The 19,543-nt window shown below is 44.0% G+C and overlaps 4 protein-coding genes across 7 annotated transcripts in view; 2 read left to right on the plus strand and 2 right to left on the minus strand.

The window, feature by feature from the left end:
- Nucleotides 1-8,627, plus strand: part of cers5 (ceramide synthase 5) — a 52,523-nt gene extending 43,896 nt beyond the window's left edge. For all 3 annotated transcript variants that reach the window (XR_016497448.1, XM_090241996.1, XM_090241997.1), the window contains 2 exons: nucleotides 5,546-5,702; nucleotides 7,099-8,627. Coding sequence is in view for 2 of the 3 variants with exons in the window: in XM_090241996.1 (XP_090098122.1) it covers nucleotides 5,546-5,702; nucleotides 7,099-7,272 (331 nt within the window). In the remaining variant the exon portion in view is untranslated. The remainder of the gene's footprint in view (nucleotides 1-5,545; nucleotides 5,703-7,098) is intronic.
- cox14 (cytochrome c oxidase assembly factor COX14) lies at nucleotides 8,085-8,988 on the minus strand. The gene is made up of 2 exons (XM_021610734.2): nucleotides 8,914-8,988; nucleotides 8,085-8,625 (listed from the first exon to the last, which is right to left on the minus strand). The coding sequence occupies exon 2, from the start codon at nucleotides 8,610-8,612 to the stop codon at nucleotides 8,433-8,435; it is 180 nt and encodes a 59-aa protein (XP_021466409.1). The 5' UTR covers nucleotides 8,613-8,625; nucleotides 8,914-8,988; the 3' UTR covers nucleotides 8,085-8,432.
- A 48-nt stretch (nucleotides 8,989-9,036) lies between these two features.
- On the plus strand, nucleotides 9,037-10,818 carry bcdin3d (BCDIN3 domain containing). Its single transcript, XM_021610733.3, has 2 exons — nucleotides 9,037-9,332; nucleotides 9,531-10,818. Exons 1-2 carry the CDS (start codon nucleotides 9,126-9,128, stop codon nucleotides 10,122-10,124), a joined length of 801 nt encoding a protein of 266 aa, XP_021466408.3. The 5' UTR covers nucleotides 9,037-9,125; the 3' UTR covers nucleotides 10,125-10,818.
- LOC110528600 (keratin, type II cytoskeletal 8) overlaps nucleotides 10,715-19,543 on the minus strand; it is a 10,943-nt gene continuing 2,114 nt past the window's right edge. Inside the window, exons 2-9 of one of the 2 annotated variants that reach the window (XM_036984201.2) lie at nucleotides 17,487-17,695; nucleotides 17,045-17,105; nucleotides 16,391-16,486; nucleotides 16,005-16,169; nucleotides 14,906-15,031; nucleotides 14,224-14,444; nucleotides 13,583-13,629; nucleotides 10,715-11,133 (exon numbers count right to left, since the gene is read on the minus strand). In XM_036984201.2, coding sequence (XP_036840096.1) covers nucleotides 11,030-11,133; nucleotides 13,583-13,629; nucleotides 14,224-14,444; nucleotides 14,906-15,031; nucleotides 16,005-16,169; nucleotides 16,391-16,486; nucleotides 17,045-17,105; nucleotides 17,487-17,695 — 1,029 coding nt within the window. In that variant the 3' untranslated portion in view covers nucleotides 10,715-11,029. Of the gene's footprint in view, nucleotides 11,134-13,582; nucleotides 13,630-14,223; nucleotides 14,445-14,516; nucleotides 14,661-14,905; nucleotides 15,032-16,004; nucleotides 16,170-16,390; nucleotides 16,487-17,044; nucleotides 17,106-17,486; nucleotides 17,696-19,543 lie in introns of those variants that run through there. The other variant, XM_090241995.1, reaches the window with a different exon arrangement.

Below are 19,543 nucleotides of genomic sequence, written 5' to 3' on the forward strand. Positions count from 1 at the left end.
GGTTGACATCTACCCTCTACGGTTAGTGAAACTCTATGGTTGTCTTCTACCCTCTACGGTTAGTGAACCTCTATGGTTGTCATCTACCCTCTACGGTTAGTGAAACTCTATGGTTGACATCTACCCTCTACGGTTAGTGAAACTCTATGGTTGTCTTCTACCCTCTACGGTTAGTGAAACTCTATGGTTGTCATCTACCCTCTACGGTTAGTGAAACTCTATGGTTGTCTTCTACCCTCTACGGTTAGTGAACCTCTGGTTGACATCTACCCTCTACGGTTAGTGAAACTCTATGGTTGTCTTCTACCCTCTACGGTTAGTGAACCTCTATGGTTGTCATCTACCCTCTACGGTTAGTGAACCTCTATAGTTGTCATCTACCCTCTACGGTTAGTGAAACTCTATGGTTGTCTTCTACCCTCTACGGTTAGTGAACCTCTGGTTGACTTCTACCCTCTACGGTTAGTGAAACTCTATGGTTGTCATCTACCCTCTACGGTTAGTGAACCTCTGGTTGACATCTACCCTCTACGGTTAGTGAAACTCTATGGTTGTCATCTACCCTCTACGGTTAGTGAACCTCTATGGTTGTCATCTACCCTCTACGGTTAGTGAAACTCTATGGTTGTCTTCTACCCTCTACGGTTAGTGAACCTCTGGTTGACATCTACCCTCTACGGTTAGTGAACCTCTGGTTGACATCTACCCTCTACGGTTAGTGAACCTCTGGTTGTCATCTACCCTCTACGGTTAGTGAAACTCTATGGTTGACATCTACCCTCTATGGTTAGTGAAACTCTATGGTTGTCATCTACCCTCTACGGTTAGTGAAACTCTGGTTGTCTTCTACCCTCTACGGTTAGTGAAACTCTATGGTTGACATCTACCCTCTACGGTTAGTGAAACTCTATGGTTGTCATCTACCCTCTACGGTTAGTGAAACTCTGGTTGTCTTCTACCCTCTACGGTTAGTGAAACTCTATGGTTGACATCTACCCTCTACGGTTAGTGAAACTCTATGGTTGTCATCTACCCTCTACGGTTAGTGAACCTCTGGTTGTCTTCTACCCTCTACGGTTAGTGAAACTCTATGGTTGACATCTACCCTCTACGGTTAGTGAAACTCTATGGTTGTCTTCTACCCTCTACGGTTAGTGAAACTCTATGGTTGTCTTCTACCCTCTACGGTTAGTGAACCTCTGGTTGACTTCTACCCTCTACGGTTAGTGAACCTCTATGGTTGTCATCTACCCTCTACGGTTAGTGAACTTCTGGTTGACATCTACCCTCTACGGTTAGTGAACCTCTATGGTTGACATCTACCCTCTACGGTTAGTGAAACTCTATGGTTGTCTTCTACCCTCTACGGTTAGTGAACCTCTGGTTGACTTCTACCCTCTACGGTTAGTGAACCTCTATGGTTGTCATCTACCCTCTACGGTTAGTGAACCTCTATGGTTGACATCTACCCTCTACGGTTAGTGAAACTCTATGGTTGTCTTCTATCCTCTACGGTTAGTGAACCTCTGGTTGACTTCTACCCTCTACGGTTAGTGAACCTCTATGGTTGTCATCTACCCTCTACGGTTAGTGAACTTCTGGTTGACATCTACCCTCTACGGTTAGTGAACCTCTGGTTGACTTCTACCCTCTACGGTTAGTGAAACTCTATGGTTGTCTTCTACCCTCTACGGTTAGTGAACCTCTGGTTGTCATCTACCCTCTACGGTTAGTGAAACTCTATGGTTGTCTTCTACCCTCTACGGTTAGTGAACCTCTGGTTGACTTCTACCCTCTACGGTTAGTGAACCTCTATGGTTGTCATCTACCCTCTACGGTTAGTGAACCTCTGGTTGACATCTACCCTCTACGGTTAGTGAACCTCTGGTTGACTTCTACCCTCTACGGTTAGTGAAACTCTATGGTTGTCATCTACCCTCTACGGTTAGTGAACCTCTGGTTGTCATCTACCCTCTACGGTTAGTGAACCTCTGGTTGTCTTCTACCCTCTACGGTTAGTGAACCTCTATGGTTGTCATCTACCCTCTACGGTTAGTGAACCTCTAAGGTTGTCATCTACCCTCTACGGTTAGTGAACCTCTGGTTGACATCTACCCTCTACGGTTAGTGAACCTCTGGTTGACATCTACCCTCTACGGTTAGTGAACCTCTGGTTGACATCTACCCTCTACGGTTAGTGAACCTCTATGGTTGTCATCTACCCTCTACGGTTAGTGAACCTCTGGTTGTCATCTACCCCCAATGGTTAGTGAACCTCTGGTTGTCATCTACCCTCTACGGTTAGTGAACCTCTGGTTGACATCTACCCTCTACGGTTAGTGAACCTCTGGTTGACATCTACCCTCTACGGTTAGTGAACCTCTGGTTGTCATCTACCCTCTACGGTTAGTGAACCTCTATGGTTGTCTTCTACCCTCTACGGTTAGTGAACCTCTGGTTGACTTCTACCCTCTACGGTTAGTGAACCTCTATGGTTGTCATCTACCCTCTACGGTTAGTGAACCTCTATGGTTGACATCTACCCTCTACGGTTAGTGAAACTCAATGGTTGTCTTCTATCCTCTACGGTTAGTGAACCTCTGGTTGACTTCTACCCTCTACGGTTAGTGAACCTCTATGGTTGTCATCTACCCTCTACGGTTAGTGAACTTCTGGTTGACATCTACCCTCTACGGTTAGTGAACCTCTGGTTGACTTCTACCCTCTGCGGTTAGTGAAACTCTATGGTTGTCTTCTACCCTCTACGGTTAGTGAACCTCTGGTTGTCATCTACCCTCTACGGTTAGTGAAACGCTATGGTTGTCTTCTACCCTCTACGGTTAGTGAACCTCTGGTTGACTTCTACCCTCTACGGTTAGTGAACCTCTATGGTTGTCATCTACCCTCTACGGTTAGTGAACCTCTGGTTGACATCTACCCTCTATGGTTAGTGAACCTCTGGTTGACTTCTACCCTCTACGGTTAGTGAAACTCTATGGTTGTCATCTACCCTCTATGGTTAGTGAACCTCTGGTTGTCATCTACCCTCTACGGTTAGTGAACCTCTGGTTGTCTTCTACCCTCTACGGTTAGTGAACCTCTATGGTTGTCATCTACCCTCTACGGTTAGTGAACCTCTAAGGTTGTCATCTACCCTCTACGGTTAGTGAACCTCTGGTTGACATCTACCCTCTACGGTTAGTGAACCTCTGGTTGACATCTACCCTCTACGGTTAGTGAACCTCTGGTTGACATCTACCCTCTACGGTTAGTGAACCTCTGGTTGTCATCTACCCTCTACGGTTAGTGAACCTCTATGGTTGTCATCTACCCTCTAGTATACGTGCAACACTGGGGTGTATCCACTTGGAACCAAACGGAAGTAAATGGACTGAAACAGGGAGGCGCCTACCTGAATACATCCCAGTTACCATCTACCCTCTATGGTTATCCATCTACCCTCTATGGTTATCCAGCTACCCTCTATGGTTATCCATCTACCCTCTATGGTTACCCATCTACCCTCTATGGTTATCCATCTACCCTCTATGGTTATCCATCTACCCTCTATGGTTATCCATCTACCCTCTATGGTTATTCATCTACCCTCTATGGTTATCCATCTACCCTCTATGGTTATGGTTATCCATCTACCCTCTATGGTTATCCATCTACCCTCTATGGTTATCCATCTACCCTCTATGGTTAGTGCAGCACAGCTTTCTATGGTTATCATCTGCCTTCTATGGTTAGCCTCTGTCTGTCTGCAAGGTCTCCCTTGGGAAACTTCCTGGTTAACGGGACTTCCTGGTTAACTGAAGGTTAAATAACATTCAGCAGAACTATAGTGCATTCGGGAAGAGTATTCAGACCTCTTGACTTTTTTCACATTTAGTTACATTACAGCCTTATTCTAGAATGGATTCAGTTGTTTGTTTTAATCATCAATCTCCACACAATACTCTATAATGACACAGCAAAAACAGTTTTGGGGAACTTTTAGCAAATTTATTAAAAACATTTAAAAAACAGAAATATGACATTGGTATAAGTATTCAGACCCTTTACCCAGTACTTTGTTGAAGCACCTTTGGCAGTGATTACAGCCTCAAGTCTTCTTGGGTATGACTCTACAAGCTTGGCACACATGTATTTCAAATCAAATTTTAATGGTCACATACACATGGTTAGCAGATGTTATTGCGAGTGTAGCGAAATGCTTGATTGGGGAGTTCCTCACATTATTCTCTGCAGATCCTCTCAAGCTCTGTCAGGTTTAATGGGGAGCGTCGCTGCACAGATATTTTCAAATCTCTCCAGAGATGTTTGATCGGGTTAAAGTCCGGGCTCTGGCAGGTCCACTCAAGGACATTCAGAGACTTGTCTTGGCTGTGTGCTTAGGGTTGTTGTCCTGTTGGTGGGTGAACCTTTGCCCCAGTCTGAGGTCCTGAGTGCTCTGGAGCAGGTTTTCATCAAGGATCTCTCTGTACTCCGCTCTGTTCATCTTTCCATCAATCCTGACTAGACTCCCAGTCCCTGCTGCTGAAAAACATCCCCACAGCATGATGCTGCCACCACCATGCTTCACCGTAGGGATGGTGCCAGGTTTCCTCCAGATGTGACGCTTGGCATTCAGGCCAAATAGTTCAATATTGGTTTCATCAGACCAGAGAATCTTATTTCTCATGGTCTGAGAGTCTAGCTGCCTTTTGGCAAACTCCAAGCGGGCTGTCATGTGCCTTTTACTGAGGAGTGGCTTCTGTCTGGCCACTCTACCATAAAGGTCTGATTAGTGGAGTGCTGCAGAGATGGTTGTCCTTCTGGAAGGTTATCCCATCTCCACAGAGGAACTCTGAAGCTCTGTCAGAGTGACCATCGTATTCTTGGTCACCTTCCTGACCAAGGCCCTTCTCCCCTAAATGCTCAGTTTGGCCGGGCGGCCAGCTCTAGGAAGATTCTTGGTGGTTCCAAACTTCTTCCATTTAACAATGATGGAGACCACTGTTTTCTTAGGGACCTTCAATGCTGCAGACATTTTTTGGTACCCTTCCACAGATCTGTGCCTCGACACAATCTTGTCTCTGAGCTCTACAGACAATTCCTTCAACCTCATGGCTTGGTTTTTGCTCTGACATGCACTGTCAACTGTGGGACCTAATATATACAGTTGTGTGCCTTTCCAAATCATGTCCAGGAAGCCTAGCGGTTAGAGAGGCGAGCCAACAACTGAAGGGTTGCCAGTTCAAATCCCAGGTCAAACGGATATAATCTGTCAGGAAGTAAGCTGGCCAGTATGCCAGTGCACATCTCCAAAAACATGTATGTGTGTCATTTGTAGGGATGGATTAAGTATGGCTGTGTGTGTGTGTGTGTGTGTGTGTGTGTGTGTGTGTGTGTGTGTGTGTGTGTGTGTGTGTGTGTGTGTGTGTGTGTGTGTGTGTGTGTGTGTGTGTGTGTGTGTGTGTGTGTGTGTGTGTGTGTGTGTGTGTGTATACATAATTCTGTGCACATCTTAATTCATGGTGTGATACTTCCTATGTTCCAGGATCCTGAACACAACATTGTTTGAGAGCTGGGAGATCATTGGTCCATACCCTTCCTGGTGGCTCTTCAACTCCCTACTGCTGGTGCTACAGGTGCTGCACGTCATCTGGTCCTACCTCATAGCCGGGATCGCCTACAAAGCCTTGGTTCGAGGAAAGGTGAGTGGGATGTAGGACTGGTACAGGTTAGATGTAGACAGGTGAGTGGGATGTAGGACTGGTACAGGTTAGATATAGACAGGTGAGTGGGATGTAGGACTGGTACAGGTTAGATGTAGACAGGTGAGTGGGATGTAGGACTGGTACAGGTTAGATATAGACAGGTGAGTGGGATGTAGGACTGGTACAGGTTAGATGTAGAAAGGTGAGTGGGATGTAGGACTGGTACAGGTTAGATGTAGACAGGTGAGTGGGATGTAGGACTGGTACAGGTTAGATGTAGACAGGTGAGTGGGATGTAGGACTGGTACAGGTTAGATGTAGACAGGTGAGTGGGATGTAGGACTGGTACAGGTTAGATGTAGACAGGTGAGTGGGATGTAGGACTGGTACAGGTTAGATATAGACAGGTGAGTAGGATGTAGGACTGATACAGGTTAGATATAGACAAGTGAGTGGGATATAGGACTGGTACAGGTTAGATATAGACAGGTGAGTGGGATGTAGGACTGGTACAGGTTAGATATAGACAGGTGAGTGGGATGTAGGACTGGTACAAGTTAGATATAGACAGGTGAGTAGGATGTAGGACTGGTACAGATTAGATATAGACAGGTGAGTGTGAGTTTAGAGCCTGTATGAGGTCAGGGCCTGTATGAGGACAGCGTCTCAGATTAGAAGTGCTGATCTAGAATCAGGTCCTTCCTGTTCATATAATCGTATTCATTATGATCTAAAAGACACAGCTCATGCTATATCAGCAATGTTACTGGGAGACTGTTGTGAATACAGGCCCAGACTTTGAGACTGTTGTGAATACAGGCCCAGACTTTGAGACTGTTGTGAATACAGGCCCAGACTTGAGAAACTCAGGAGTGGAAATTTCCTCATGTCAGACTTCAGCTCAGGCTATAGTGAGTAAATAATAACACCTGTTGCATGTTGGAGGCTATGGAAGAACTATGGAATAAAAGCAGTTTTTTATCTGTTCATACCTTTTCTTTCTCTTGTTCTCTCTGCAGAGATGGCTATTTTATTTTCTCTCTGGGGTGAGAGAGATCCTCCTATCTTTCCATCTGTCTTTCTCAGCTGAGTCTTCCTCCTCCACTGCTCTTTTCCTTGCTTGCCCTGTCTATCTGATGACTGTATATATATTTATCTGCTCTCTGCAGTAAGTATTCTATTTATGCCTTCATTTACTTTTCCCCCCAAACAATGTGGTTGTCATCTTTGTGACATTTTGACCTGCAATGGGTTGCATATGAAGAGATCATGTTATTAATTTATGTGTAATTTACCTATTAAAATAAGGTGCATTATTCATTCAACCATGTTTCCAGGATGTCAAGCACGTCGTTCACTTTGAATTGTAACCTTGTATTTCTCTGTCTGTCAGGTGTCTAAGGATGACCGCAGTGACGTGGAGAGCAGCTCGGAGGAGGAGGCTGACACCAACAGAACCAATGACAGGGGGGTTAAAATGTCTTTCTCTCCGAAGGCAGAGAACGGCACCAACGGCCACGCCGTCACCACTAAAAGCTGGCCACAGATACGCACCAGCAGCAGGTGATAGAGGAGCCTGCCGTCTGATTCACACTATAGGGCCAAGCCAGGTCAAATATGTCTGGCGTGGTTACACTGCGCATCCACTATTTGTCGGAACTGTGCTGGAAAGGACAATATCAGAGCCAGTACTGTTCGGGTCGGCCCTATAGTGAGAATTAGGCATATCTGTGCGGCCTTTCCACTACTAGTTCATCCTATCCTAGATTACATCTTGAAGCGCTTTTCCAGCCTCATCCAGTTCCCTGTACGTTTTAACTTAGTTTCTTCATTCATCTAACTCTTAATTAAAATGTATTCTTCAGAACTAACAATGATCGATGACTATGACAGCATACGATGGATGAATAGACACACTACTGTGACCCATAGAATCAAAACTGATGAAATGAAGAGAGAAAAAAAAAGTGCATTCCCTGATGTCAAGTGAATGGGTCTGTAGATATTTGCGGTACCTTATGAACATAGAACGTTTGCTTGTATTCCATTTGTTTAATGTGATGCTGCAGTTTGCCTGAGATTCTCTTCTGTCCGTTTTATTGGTCCGGTGGACTTGAGTTACAACTGTGTATTTTAAGAAGTAATTGTTCAGTTACTTTGTTTCCGGTCAGTTCTGTTCACTGTTTCTATCTTATTAATATGAGACCAATGTTTATTTTATGTTTAACGTTTTTTAAATGTCTTTGGTATAAAAAAAAAATGCATATGAATTTAAATGTGAAGAAGCCAACAGAATCCTCTTCAGTAGAGATCATCCATAGATGTGGTGTGTATTAGGGCTAATAATGTGAGTGTTGAGTACAGAGACAAAAATAGATGTTTATTTGTGTAAGATGTTTTTATTCATATTAACGGTTGGTACATAACCTTGAAGATCCCACCACACAAACTATGATTCAGTATGATCTGAGCAAGTTATGATAAGAGACTGATTTGACATTTAGTTTAAGCTGGAAGGAGTCAACCCATTTTTCAGTCAACTCCAGTCCTCTGCCCCTTCTCCTTTAAGCAGACAAATTATGAACTTGACAGTAAATGAAGAGTAGATTCTCCTTTACTCATCTGGGCACACAAAACTTCCACACCCAAATAGTTATCACATAAAAGTCCCATGGGAGGAACAGAAATGTCCATGATTTTGTGGACAAACTATTCAGTTCCAGTCCTCTATGGCTTGAGGACCTCCACGTCTTGGTTTTCTGCCGCTACCTGCAGCTCTTTCTGCTTGTTCATGTAGCGGTATCCCCGCATGGTGCACAGGTATCCCCCGTAGAGTGTCAACAGCATCATCGAGGCAGAAAACCCCCGGTATCCGAAGTCGGCGAGTCGCTTTGCGGTGGTCAACATGATGATGGTGTTCCTGAGGAAGTTATATCCAGCAACGACAAGTTGTAGTACAACTAAGGGTAGCTACATACATCTCATGGTTTACTCGTGTTTAACAATGTGTTTCACAGATAACAAAATGTCAACATTTCAACAAAAAAAGTATAACATCGGATGTTAGTCAAATTCAGGGTATCTGATGTAATTTAGCTAGGTTAGCTAGCTATCAAGGTTAGCAAGCTTTTATCAACACATTGAATAAAAAATGTGATTTTTTTTTCAAGTTTCAAATTACTGCTATGTAAATTGCATTGTCGCTTACCTTGTAAAATATGACCCTCAGTTTATTGATACCCTTCTCAATGTCAACACACCTGGCTAGCTAACTTCTTCCGTAACTGAAAACAACGGACTCTTGTGAGGGTCAAAAGTCGTTCGGTTCTTGAATAATCAGCAGTGGGAGGAGCGGTATAGAAGTTCTGTAGATTTTTCCTAGGTCGGACGTATTTTGATGCTGCACACGTGGGAACAGCGATGGCCACATGTGGAGCAGAGAGTGAAGTTCTGGATGAAAAAGATGATCCCGGTGCAGCACCATACGGCAATTTTATAAACTATTACACATTTAACCCACCAGAGAACCGTCTAAGCCTCATTCCGACCACACTTATTCAGGATTTGGGGTATGGCAAGGACAGCAGTGAAACCATATTGATGCTGGATGTCGGTTGCAATTCAGGGGTAAGCTAAAGCTAGCCAGCTAACGTTAGCCACATAAAGAGATTTAATCATGTTAGCCATCCTTTACAAACTGATCCACCACCCACACATATTAAGACAACAATCACCGAGTTTCATCATCGGTCTTTGAATACTTTGAGTTAGATGTCTGTCACTAATGAAGTATTTTCTCATCTATCCATGTGTAATTTATAACAGGACCTGACAGTGGCATTGTACAGACACCTTCAACAGAGAGTCTTGTCTGAAGACTCTACAACACCACCCGACACTGGTCTCCAACTCCTCGGCTTCGACCTGGACGAAACCCTGATCCTCCGGGCCCAACAGACCAACCCTTTCCCCCAGAGCATCTCTTTCATTCCCTTAGACATCACTGAGGATGTTGCTAGCCAGACCCAGCTACAGGACTACCTGAGACAACATGGCGGCTTCCGCTTCCACCTCTCCCTGTGCCTGGCTGTTACCATGTGGGTCCACCTGAACCACGGAGACGCTGCCCTGCTGGGGCTCCTCTCCCGGCTGGCCTCCGTCAGCCAACATCTCCTCCTGGAGGCCCAGCCCTGGAAGTGCTACCGTTCGGCTGCCCGGAGGCTGAGGAAGCTAGGGCGGTCTGACTTTGACCACTTCAAGGAGTTAAAGATCAGAGGAGATGTGGCAGAACAAGCCAGGGAACACTTAGAGAAACACTGTGGGATGGCACTGATGCAGTGTTTCGGTAGTACCAGCTGGGATCGTAGACTACTCCTCTTTAGGAGAAGAGAGACGGTTGACCTACATTTATCCCAGTAGATAAAATGACTGGACTTGTAGTATATGTTATGATGATTGTCTTAAAGGAGTAATCTGAAAACATTTGAAAATTGTCTTCCTTGACAATGAAGTGACAAGGTCCTAAGGAAATATGTACGTGCAGTGAAGGAACTCCAGATTCTGATCTTTAAGTGCAGTGAAGGACCAGTATGTTGTTTGCACACTAGGAGGCAATAATACACTGTTACTACTTGTATTACCACCATACCTAGTCTATGCTTTCAGCTATGCATTTAACTGATCTTACTCGATTTTCTTCTTAATAGCGTATATGTTCTGGCAAACAATTATGAATGAACTGTGTGTGTGTGTATGAGAAATGAATTTAATATTTTATTTTTGGGGATGTTTAAAAATAAGAATGAATAAAGCCCATGAATTTACTACGCCAACTAATCATATCTCTTCAAAGAACACGCCCCCCTTTCTTCAGAGACCTCTCTCTCAAAGTTCATATTAAATGAATAGACAAGAAGCAGGTGGTGTCCCATTAGTTTTGATCTCATGACAACCATTCTCTCACTGCCTGAGGATGAAGCTTTTTGTACTTACATTATAGGCCTTGAGTACTCTCTTGTTCTTTATTTAAAAACTTCTACACCATCCCATGTGTTACAGCAAGTAACAAGAGCTTTGTTTAAAAATAAACTTTACATTTTACATTAACATGAAATGACCAGTTGAAACTGCAAGTTTGTTCTTTCTGTAATGAAGATACAAAGACAAGTTTGTATCCATCTAGCTACAAACAACTATTAGATCTTGAATCATGATCTTATGGTATACTCTCCATGCACATAAACAAAAGAAGCAATACATGTGATATAAACTCTGATATACCGGTAATGGTTCTTCATCCCAAGCCAGAAGGATCTGAGGGCTCCTCAGTGAGAGCTGAATCTGGAGCTTCCTCTTTGTTCAATCGTTTTAATCAGCAACTTGGGTGTTGAGCTGAAGCTGCTGTGGTATTTGTTACTGCTATTAGAACCTGAACAGAAAACACCAGTCTAATGGTTAGAGCATAGAATTAGGAATTAGAATGCTAGGATGGACATGAACATTCTTATGATGGTATAAACATAAGGGAGTTGGTCAACCATAGTTTGCTACTACTTTGTTTTGATTAGCTAGCCAGTCAGTTTTGGAGGAATTAACTGCCAACAATACAGTCAATCCACGACATACACTGGCTGAAATCAGTTGATGATAGGACTTACAGAAGTTGTCAATGCAACGGGAACGTTTTCATTTTTTATTTAACCTTTATTTAACTAGGCAAGTCAGTTAAGAACAAATTCTTATTTACAATGATGGACTAAAAGTACGAATACTGTATCATAATAGCACTCACAGCTTTCCACGAAAACAAACGTTTAGTTTGATGGTCTGTTTACATATGTTTTAGAGGCTTTTTATACAGAACATTTGTTTAAAACCTCTATAGACTGTATTTATAGTTAAAGTGTATTTGGAAAGTATTCAGACACCTTGACTTTTTACACATTTTGTTACATTACAGCCTTATTCTAAAATGTCTTTAAAAAATATTCCCTCAATCTCCACACAATACCCCATAATGACAAAGCAAAAATGGCTTTTTAGAACATTTTGCAAAAAAATAAATAAATAAAACGAATGAAAATATTACATTTACATAAGTATTCACACACTTTACTCAGTACTTTGTTGAAGCACCTTTTGGCAGTGATTACAGCTTCTAGTCTTCTTAGGTATGACGCTACAAGCTTGGAACACCTGTATTTGGGGAGTTTCTCCCATTGTTCTCTGCAGATCCTCTCAAGCTCTGTCAGGTTGGATGGGGAGCGTCACTGCACAGCTATTTCCCAGTCTCTCCAGGGATGTTCGACTGGGCTCTGGCTGTGCCACTCAAGGACAAACAGAGACATGTCCTGAAACGAGTCCTGCGTTGTCTTGGCTGTGTGCTTAGGGACATTGTCCTATTGGAAGGTGAACCTTTGCCCCAGTCTGAGGTCCTGAGCGCTCTGGAGCAGGTTTTCATCAAGGTTCTCTCTGTACTTTGCTCCGTTCATCTTTCCCTCGATCCTGACTAGTCTTCCAGGGCCTGCCGCTGAAAAACATCCCCACAGCATGACGCTGCCACCACCATGCTTCACCGTAGGGATGGTGCCAGGTTTCCTCCAGATGTGATGCATGGCATTCAGGCCCAAGAGTTCAATCTGGTTTCATCAGACCAGAGAATCTTGTTTCTCGTGGTCTGAGAGTCCTTTAGGTGCCTTTTGGCAAACTCCAAGCGGGCTGTCATTTTACTGAGGAGTGGCTTCCGTCTGACCTCTCTACCATAAAGGCATGATTGGTGGAGTGCTGCAGAGAGCCTGACTAACCATTGTCTGTATGTAGCCTCGCTACTTCTATAGCCTCGCTACTGTATATAGCCTGTCTTTTTACTGTTGTTTTATTTCTTTACATACCTATTGTTCACCTAATATCTTTTTTTGCACTATTGGTTAGAGCCTGTAAGTAAGAATTTCACTGTACTGTTGTATTCAGCACACGTGACAAATCAACTTTGATTTGATTTGACGATTGTCCTTCTGGAAGGTTCTCCCATCTCTGCAGAGGAACTCTGGAGCTCTGTCAGAGTGACCATTATTTTGTTGGTCACAGCTCTAGGAAGTCTTGGTGGTTCATAGCTACTTCCATTTAAGAATGATGGAGGCCACTGTGTTCTTGGGGACCTTCAATGCTGCAGAAATGTTTTGGTACCCTTCCCCAGATCTGTGTCTCGACACAATCCTGTGTCGGAGCTCTACGGACAATTCCTTTGACCTCATGGTTTGTTTTTTACTCTGACATGCACTGTCAACTGTGGGGCCTCATATAGACAGCTGTGTGCCTTTTGAAATCATGTCCAGTCAATTTAATTTACCACAGATGGACTCCCAAGTTGTAGAAACAACTCAAGCAGGATGCACCTGAGCTCAATTTCGAGTCTCATAGCATAGGATCTGAATACTTATGTAAATAAGGTATTTCTGTTTTAAATTTTAATACATTTACAAAAAAAAAAATCTAAAAACATGTTTTCATCTTGTCATTATGGGGTATTGTGTGTAGATTGATGAGGGAAAACACTATTTAATACATTTTAGAATAAGGCTGTAACGTAACAAAACCTGGAAAAACTCCAAGGGGTCGGAATACTTTCCAAATGCACTGTATATGACAATAGTTTAGGTTGACAATGATTCTATTACACAATTGCTGATATAAAATCTATATTGGCTGCCATTTTTAATCCATTCTGGAACTTGGTCTCTATGGGTTGGAGCCTAAACATAAATGCTCTTGTGTTAAAAAAAAACAACTGAATTTTGTATGATTCTAGTCAGTGGATGATAACATTAAATAGAGTACATTTTCATATGTATTTTTTCAGTAGTACATAGGCTACTTACTGTAGCTGGACACCGACTGGATATTGACAATAGATTGATGTCCAATCCTAGAAGAAAAATAAATAGTGTTTCTGAAATACCTTTAAAACATTGCCCAGTCCTTGTTAAGAACCTCAACTTATAGAAAATGGTCATACTGTATCATGTCCCAGGTTTACCTGTCCTCTCCCTCCATGCCTGTCCTCCTCTCGCTCCATATCTGTCCTCTCCCTCCATACCTGTCCTCCTGTCCTCCTCTCCCTCCATACCTGTCCTCCTCTCCCTCCATACCTGTCCTCCCCTCCCTCCATACCTGTCCTCCCCTCCCTCCATACCTGTCCTCTCCCTCCATACCTGTCCTCCTCCCCTCCATACCTGTCCTCTCCCTCCATACCTGTCCTCCTCCCCTCCATACCTGTCCTCTCCCTCCATACCTGTCCTCCTCTCCCTCCATGCCCGTCCTCCTCTCCCTCCATACCTGTCCTCCTGTCCTCCTCTCCCTCCATACCTGTCCTCCTCTCCCTCCATACCTGTCCTCTTCTCCCTCCATGCCCGTCCTCCTCTCTCTCCATACCTGTCCCCCTGTCCTCCCTCCATTCCTGTCCTCTCCCTCCATACCTGTCCTCCCCTCCCTCCATACCTGTCCTCCCCTCTCTCCATACCTGCTCTCCTCTCCCTCCAGTAGTTTTCTGTAGGTGGCTATCTCTATGTCCAGGGCCAGCTTGATGTTCATCAGGTCTTGGTACTCTCTGAGCTGCCTGACCATGTCTTGCTTGGCCCTCTGCAGAGCATCCTCCAGATCTCTCATCTTGGACTTGGCCTCCTTCACAGCCAGCTCCCCACGGCCCTCAGCATCAGCGATCTGGTTCTCCAGGTTGGCACGCTACGGGAGAGATAGGTATAGTTAGGGTTAGGTTAGAGACTTAGCCTCCTTCACAGCCAGCTCCCCACGGCCCTCAGCATCAGCGATCTGGTTCTCCAGGTTGGCACGCTACGGGAGAGATAGGTATAGTTAGGGTTAGGTTAGAGACTTAGCCTCCTTCACAGCCAGCTCCCCACGGCCCTCAGCATCAGCGATCTGGTTCTCCAGGTTGGCACGCTACGGGAGAGATAGGTATAGTTAGGGTTAGGTTAGAGACTTAGCCTCCTTCACAGCCAGCTCCCCACAGCCCTCAGCATCAGCGATCTGGTTCTCCAGGTTGACACGCTACGGGACATCAACACCAGGGTTAAGGTTGCATCGATTTCATGGCATTTGCTTGCGTCACACCAAGTGGCACTTGTTTGATATTACTGTGCCTCAGAGCAGTTAAACTATATAGCATTGTATAATAAGTGAACTACCTGTTGTTTGACAGCCTCTATCTCACTCTGCAGACGGACGATCAAACGGTTAATTTCGGCTGTCTCTCCCTTGGTGTTCCTCAGCTCGTCTCCATACTGCGTGGCCTGGATGGCAATCTGGTCCAACTGAGATTTAAACACAACATGAAGGCCCCGAATCAGTTGGACTGCTGGTCTAGGATCAGGTTGAAATAATGTTATTCACTATTATCTAAAAGGCTAAAACTGATCCTAGATCAGCACTCCAACTCTGAGAGGCACAGAGTTCTCTTGGACCTTTTACACACTATCTACCAAAGCACACTTTTTGGCCTGATATTATCCATTAACATTGTCCTTCCAGCCTGGTTCCAGCTGCTATGGTAGATGTGTAACCAGGCCAGAGCAGTACGGCTCGGCTCAGAATGTGTGAAATGGGTATTGATTTCCATGCAGTAAAACACAATCCCTATCATCCACTTCAATCCAACAAAATCCCTCTTATCCACTTTAATCCAACAAAATCCCTCTTATCCACTTCAATCTAACAAAATCCCTCTTATCCACTTCAATCCAACAAAATCCCTCTTATCCACTTCAATCTAACAAAATCCCTCTTATCCACTTCAATCTAACAAAATCCCTCTTATCCACTTCAATCCAACAAAATCCCTCTTATCCACTTCAATCCAACAAAATCCCTCTTATCCACTTCAATCCAACAAAATCCCTCTTATCCACTTTAATCCAACAAAATCCCTCTTATCCACTTCAATCCAACAAAATCCCTCTTATCCACTTCAATCCAACAAAATCCCTCTTATCCACTTTAATCCAACAAAATCCCTCTTATCCACTTCAATCCAACAAAATCCCTCTTATCCACTTCAATCCAACAAAATCCCTCTTATCCACTTCAATCCAACAAAATCCCTCTTATCCACTTCAATCCAACAAAATCCCTCTTATCCACTTTAATCCAACAAAATCCCTCTTATCCACTTCAATCCAACAAAATCCCTCTTATCCACTTCAATCCAACACAATCCCTCTTATCCACTTCAATCCAACAAATTCCCTCTTATCCACTTCAATCCTATAATAGCCAACTGTTGTTCACCTTAGACTTGTACCACATCTCAGCCTCCTCTCGGCTCTTTACAGCGATGTCCTCATACTGAGCCTTGACGTCAGCCACTATCTGGTCCATGTTGAGGTCACGACTGTTGTCTATCTGTACCACCACAGAGGTGTCCCTGATACTGGCTTGCAGCTCACGCAGCTCCTGGATGTACGCAGAGGTGAACAAACAAACAAACAAACAAACAAACAAACAAACACTCCAAAGGGATCTTACTGTAACTTGAATTGTTTTGTATGTGATCATTACAGTATTTGAACTCACAACCTTGACATTGATAGCCACTCACTCTCACCAACTGCCTGAACCATACAGGACATACATGTGTGGATTGCAGTTTCTTGGTAATACAGTTATGATCATACCTCTTCATAGATGAACCTGAGGAAGTTGATCTCATCAGTCAGCGCTCCCACCTTGTCTCCCAGGTCTGCCTTCACCATGTGTGCCGAGTCCACATCCTGATAGGACAACATACTATAGTTACCCTCTCTAGTCCCTTCTACTACTACTGTTTTGTAAAAACCTAATACCTTGAAAGAACAACAGTAGGCCACCAAGTACCTTGTCCAGACATACCAGGTGCAATTTATTGAAGACTGAGTGTTTCATTGCAAGACAACTAGACAACTAGTTAGGTTGATGTCAAAATTGATTTTGACATGGTGGTTTGATATTTTCTCTGTCTCCCCTTTACACCTCAGGTCCAGATCCTTCATTTTTGTTTTCAGTGGTGAAATTATACCTTACAAGCGTATGGTTTTTTAATCTCGCAGAAGATGGGGCAGGTTTGCTCATACTAGCTATTGTTGTCTCTGTCTCTCTGGGCCTTTTCATTTTCAGTGTTTGTCTGACTTAACCTCACTCTCATGGTACAGCACTGTATCACTGAATACAACATTAAGTTGATGTCATAGTATGGTATTGTGTCCATAAAGTAATCCAAAAGCATCAATTTTATACTTCTGAGACCATTAAAACACAATTCCGGTATCACTGGGGAAATGTGACGCTCTCACCTTTTTCAGATTCACAAATTCGTTCTCCATATTTTGTCTCTTGTTGATCTCGTCTTCGTATCTAGGTAAAAACAGAATGACAAGAGACTGACTTTGGTCCAAAAGTATCTGGCTTTGATCATCTTCGAGTCACACTTTGTTATTGGTCAGTGTTAAAGTGACACCAGATTATATGTTAGTCATAATCTGGGCCAGGAGTTTCTCCATGAACCCGCAGACTAAACCCCTCTCGCTGGCAGCTCTTCCCCCTAGTCATTGTCTGAAAAAAGAGAACAAAAGAGAACTCAACCAACATTCCTGGCAATAACTAGGTGTCCCTGCTTGTGTTTGAAGTCATCCATCAGACATTGCATGTTCCTCAGCTCTCCATCCAGACAGATACAGATAGATAGATAGATAGATAGATAGATAGATAGATAGATAGATAGATACAGACTCCTACTTGTGTTTGAAGTCCTCCACCAGACCTTGCATGTTCCTCAGCTCTCCATCCAGCTTGGTATTGTCGTTGTTCACCAGGTCCATCTGGCGGCGGAGGTTGGCCATGTAGGCCTCGAACAGAGGCTCGATGTTGGAGCGGCCCGTCTGCTTACCGTGCAGCAGATCAAACTTAGTCTCTAACATCTTGTTCTGCTGCTCCAGGAAACGCACCTAAAGGGGGAAAAGAGACTCAGAAACCCAGCCTAAAACCCCAAACAGCAAGCAATGCAGGTGTAGAAGCACGGTGGCTAGGAAAAACTCCCTAGAAAGGCCAAAACCTAGGAAGAAACCTAGAGAGGAACCAGGCTATGTGGGGTGGCCAGTCCTCTTCTGGCTGTGCCGGGTGGAGATTATAACAGAACATGGCCAAGATGTTCAAATGTTCATAAATGACCAGCATGGTCCAATAATAATAAGGCAGAACAGTTGAAACTGGAGCAGCAGCACGGAGTCATCATGTCAGGTAGTCCTGAGGCATGGTCCTAGGGCTCAGGTCCTCAGAGAGAGAGAAAGAGAGAATTAGAGAGAGCACACTTAAATTCACACAGGACACCGAATAGGACAGGAGAAGTACTCCAGATATAACAAACTGACCCTAGCCCCCCGACACATAAACTACTGCAGCATAAATACTGGAGGCTGAGACAGGAGGGGTCAGGAGACACTGTGGCCCCATCCGAGGACACCCCCGGACAGGGCCAAACAGGAAGGATATAACCCCACCCACTTTGCCAAAGCACAGCCCCCACACCACTAGAGGGATATCTTCAACCACCAACTCACCATCCTGAGACAAGGCTGAGTATAGCCCACAAAGATCTCCGCCACGGCCCAACCCAATAACAGTGGATACTCTATAGATAACAGTGGATACTCTATAGATAACAGTGGATACTCTATAGATAACAGTGGATACTCCCTAGATAACAGTAGATACTCCCTAGATAACAGTGGATACTCCATAGATAACAGTAGATACTCTATATATAACAGTGGATACTCTATAGATAACAGTGGATACTCTATAGATAACAGTGGATACTCTATAGATAACAGTGGATACTCTATTGAATTATTTTTTATTTCACCTTTATTTAACCAGGTAAGCTAGTTGAGAACAAGTTCTCTTTACAACTGCGACCTGGCCAAGATAAAGCAAAGCAGTGCGACACAAACAACAACACAGAGTTACACATGGAATAAACAAGCGTACAGTCAATAACACAATAGAAAAAAAAGAAAGACTATATACAGTGAGTGCAAATGGCGTGAGGAGGTGAGGAAACAAATAGGCCATTGTATCGAAGTAAATACAATTTAGCAAATGAACACTGGAGTGATAGATGAGCAGATGGTGATGTGCAAGTAGAAATACTGGTGTGAGGTAGATTGGGTGGGCTATTTACAGATGGGCTATGTACAGCTGCAGCGATCGGTTAGCTGCTCAGATAGCTGATGTTTAAAGTTAGTGAGGGAAATATGTATCCAGCTTCAGCGATTTTTGCAATTCATTCCAGTCATTGGCAGCAGGGAACTGGAAGGAAAGGCGGCTAAAGGAGCTGTTGGCTTTGGGAATGACCGGTGAGATATAGCTGCTGGAGCGCGTGCTACAGGTGGGTGTTGTTATCGTGAGCAGTGAGCTGAGATATGGCAGAGCTTTACCTTGCATGGACTTGTAGATGACCTGGAGCCAGTGGGTCTGGCGACGAATATGTAGCGAGGGCCAGCCGACTAGAGCATACAGGTCGCAGTGGTGGGTGGTATAAGGGGCTTTGGTGACAAAACGGATGGCACTGTGATAGACTGCATCCAGTTTGCTGAGAAGAGTGTTGGAAGCTATTTTGTAAATAACATCGCCGAAGTCGAGGATTGGTAGGATAATCAGTTTAACGAGTGTATGTTTGACGACGTGCGTGAAGGAGGGTTTGTTGCGAAATAGGAAGCCGATTCTAGATTTCATTTTGGATTGGAAATGTTTAATATGAGTCTGGAAGGAGAGTTTACAGTCTAGCCAGACAC

Source organism: Oncorhynchus mykiss, chromosome 7 (genome assembly GCF_057628025.1).
Source record: "Oncorhynchus mykiss isolate SJ-2025 chromosome 7, ASM5762802v1, whole genome shotgun sequence".
NCBI classification, from domain to species: domain Eukaryota; kingdom Metazoa; phylum Chordata; class Actinopteri; order Salmoniformes; family Salmonidae; genus Oncorhynchus; species Oncorhynchus mykiss.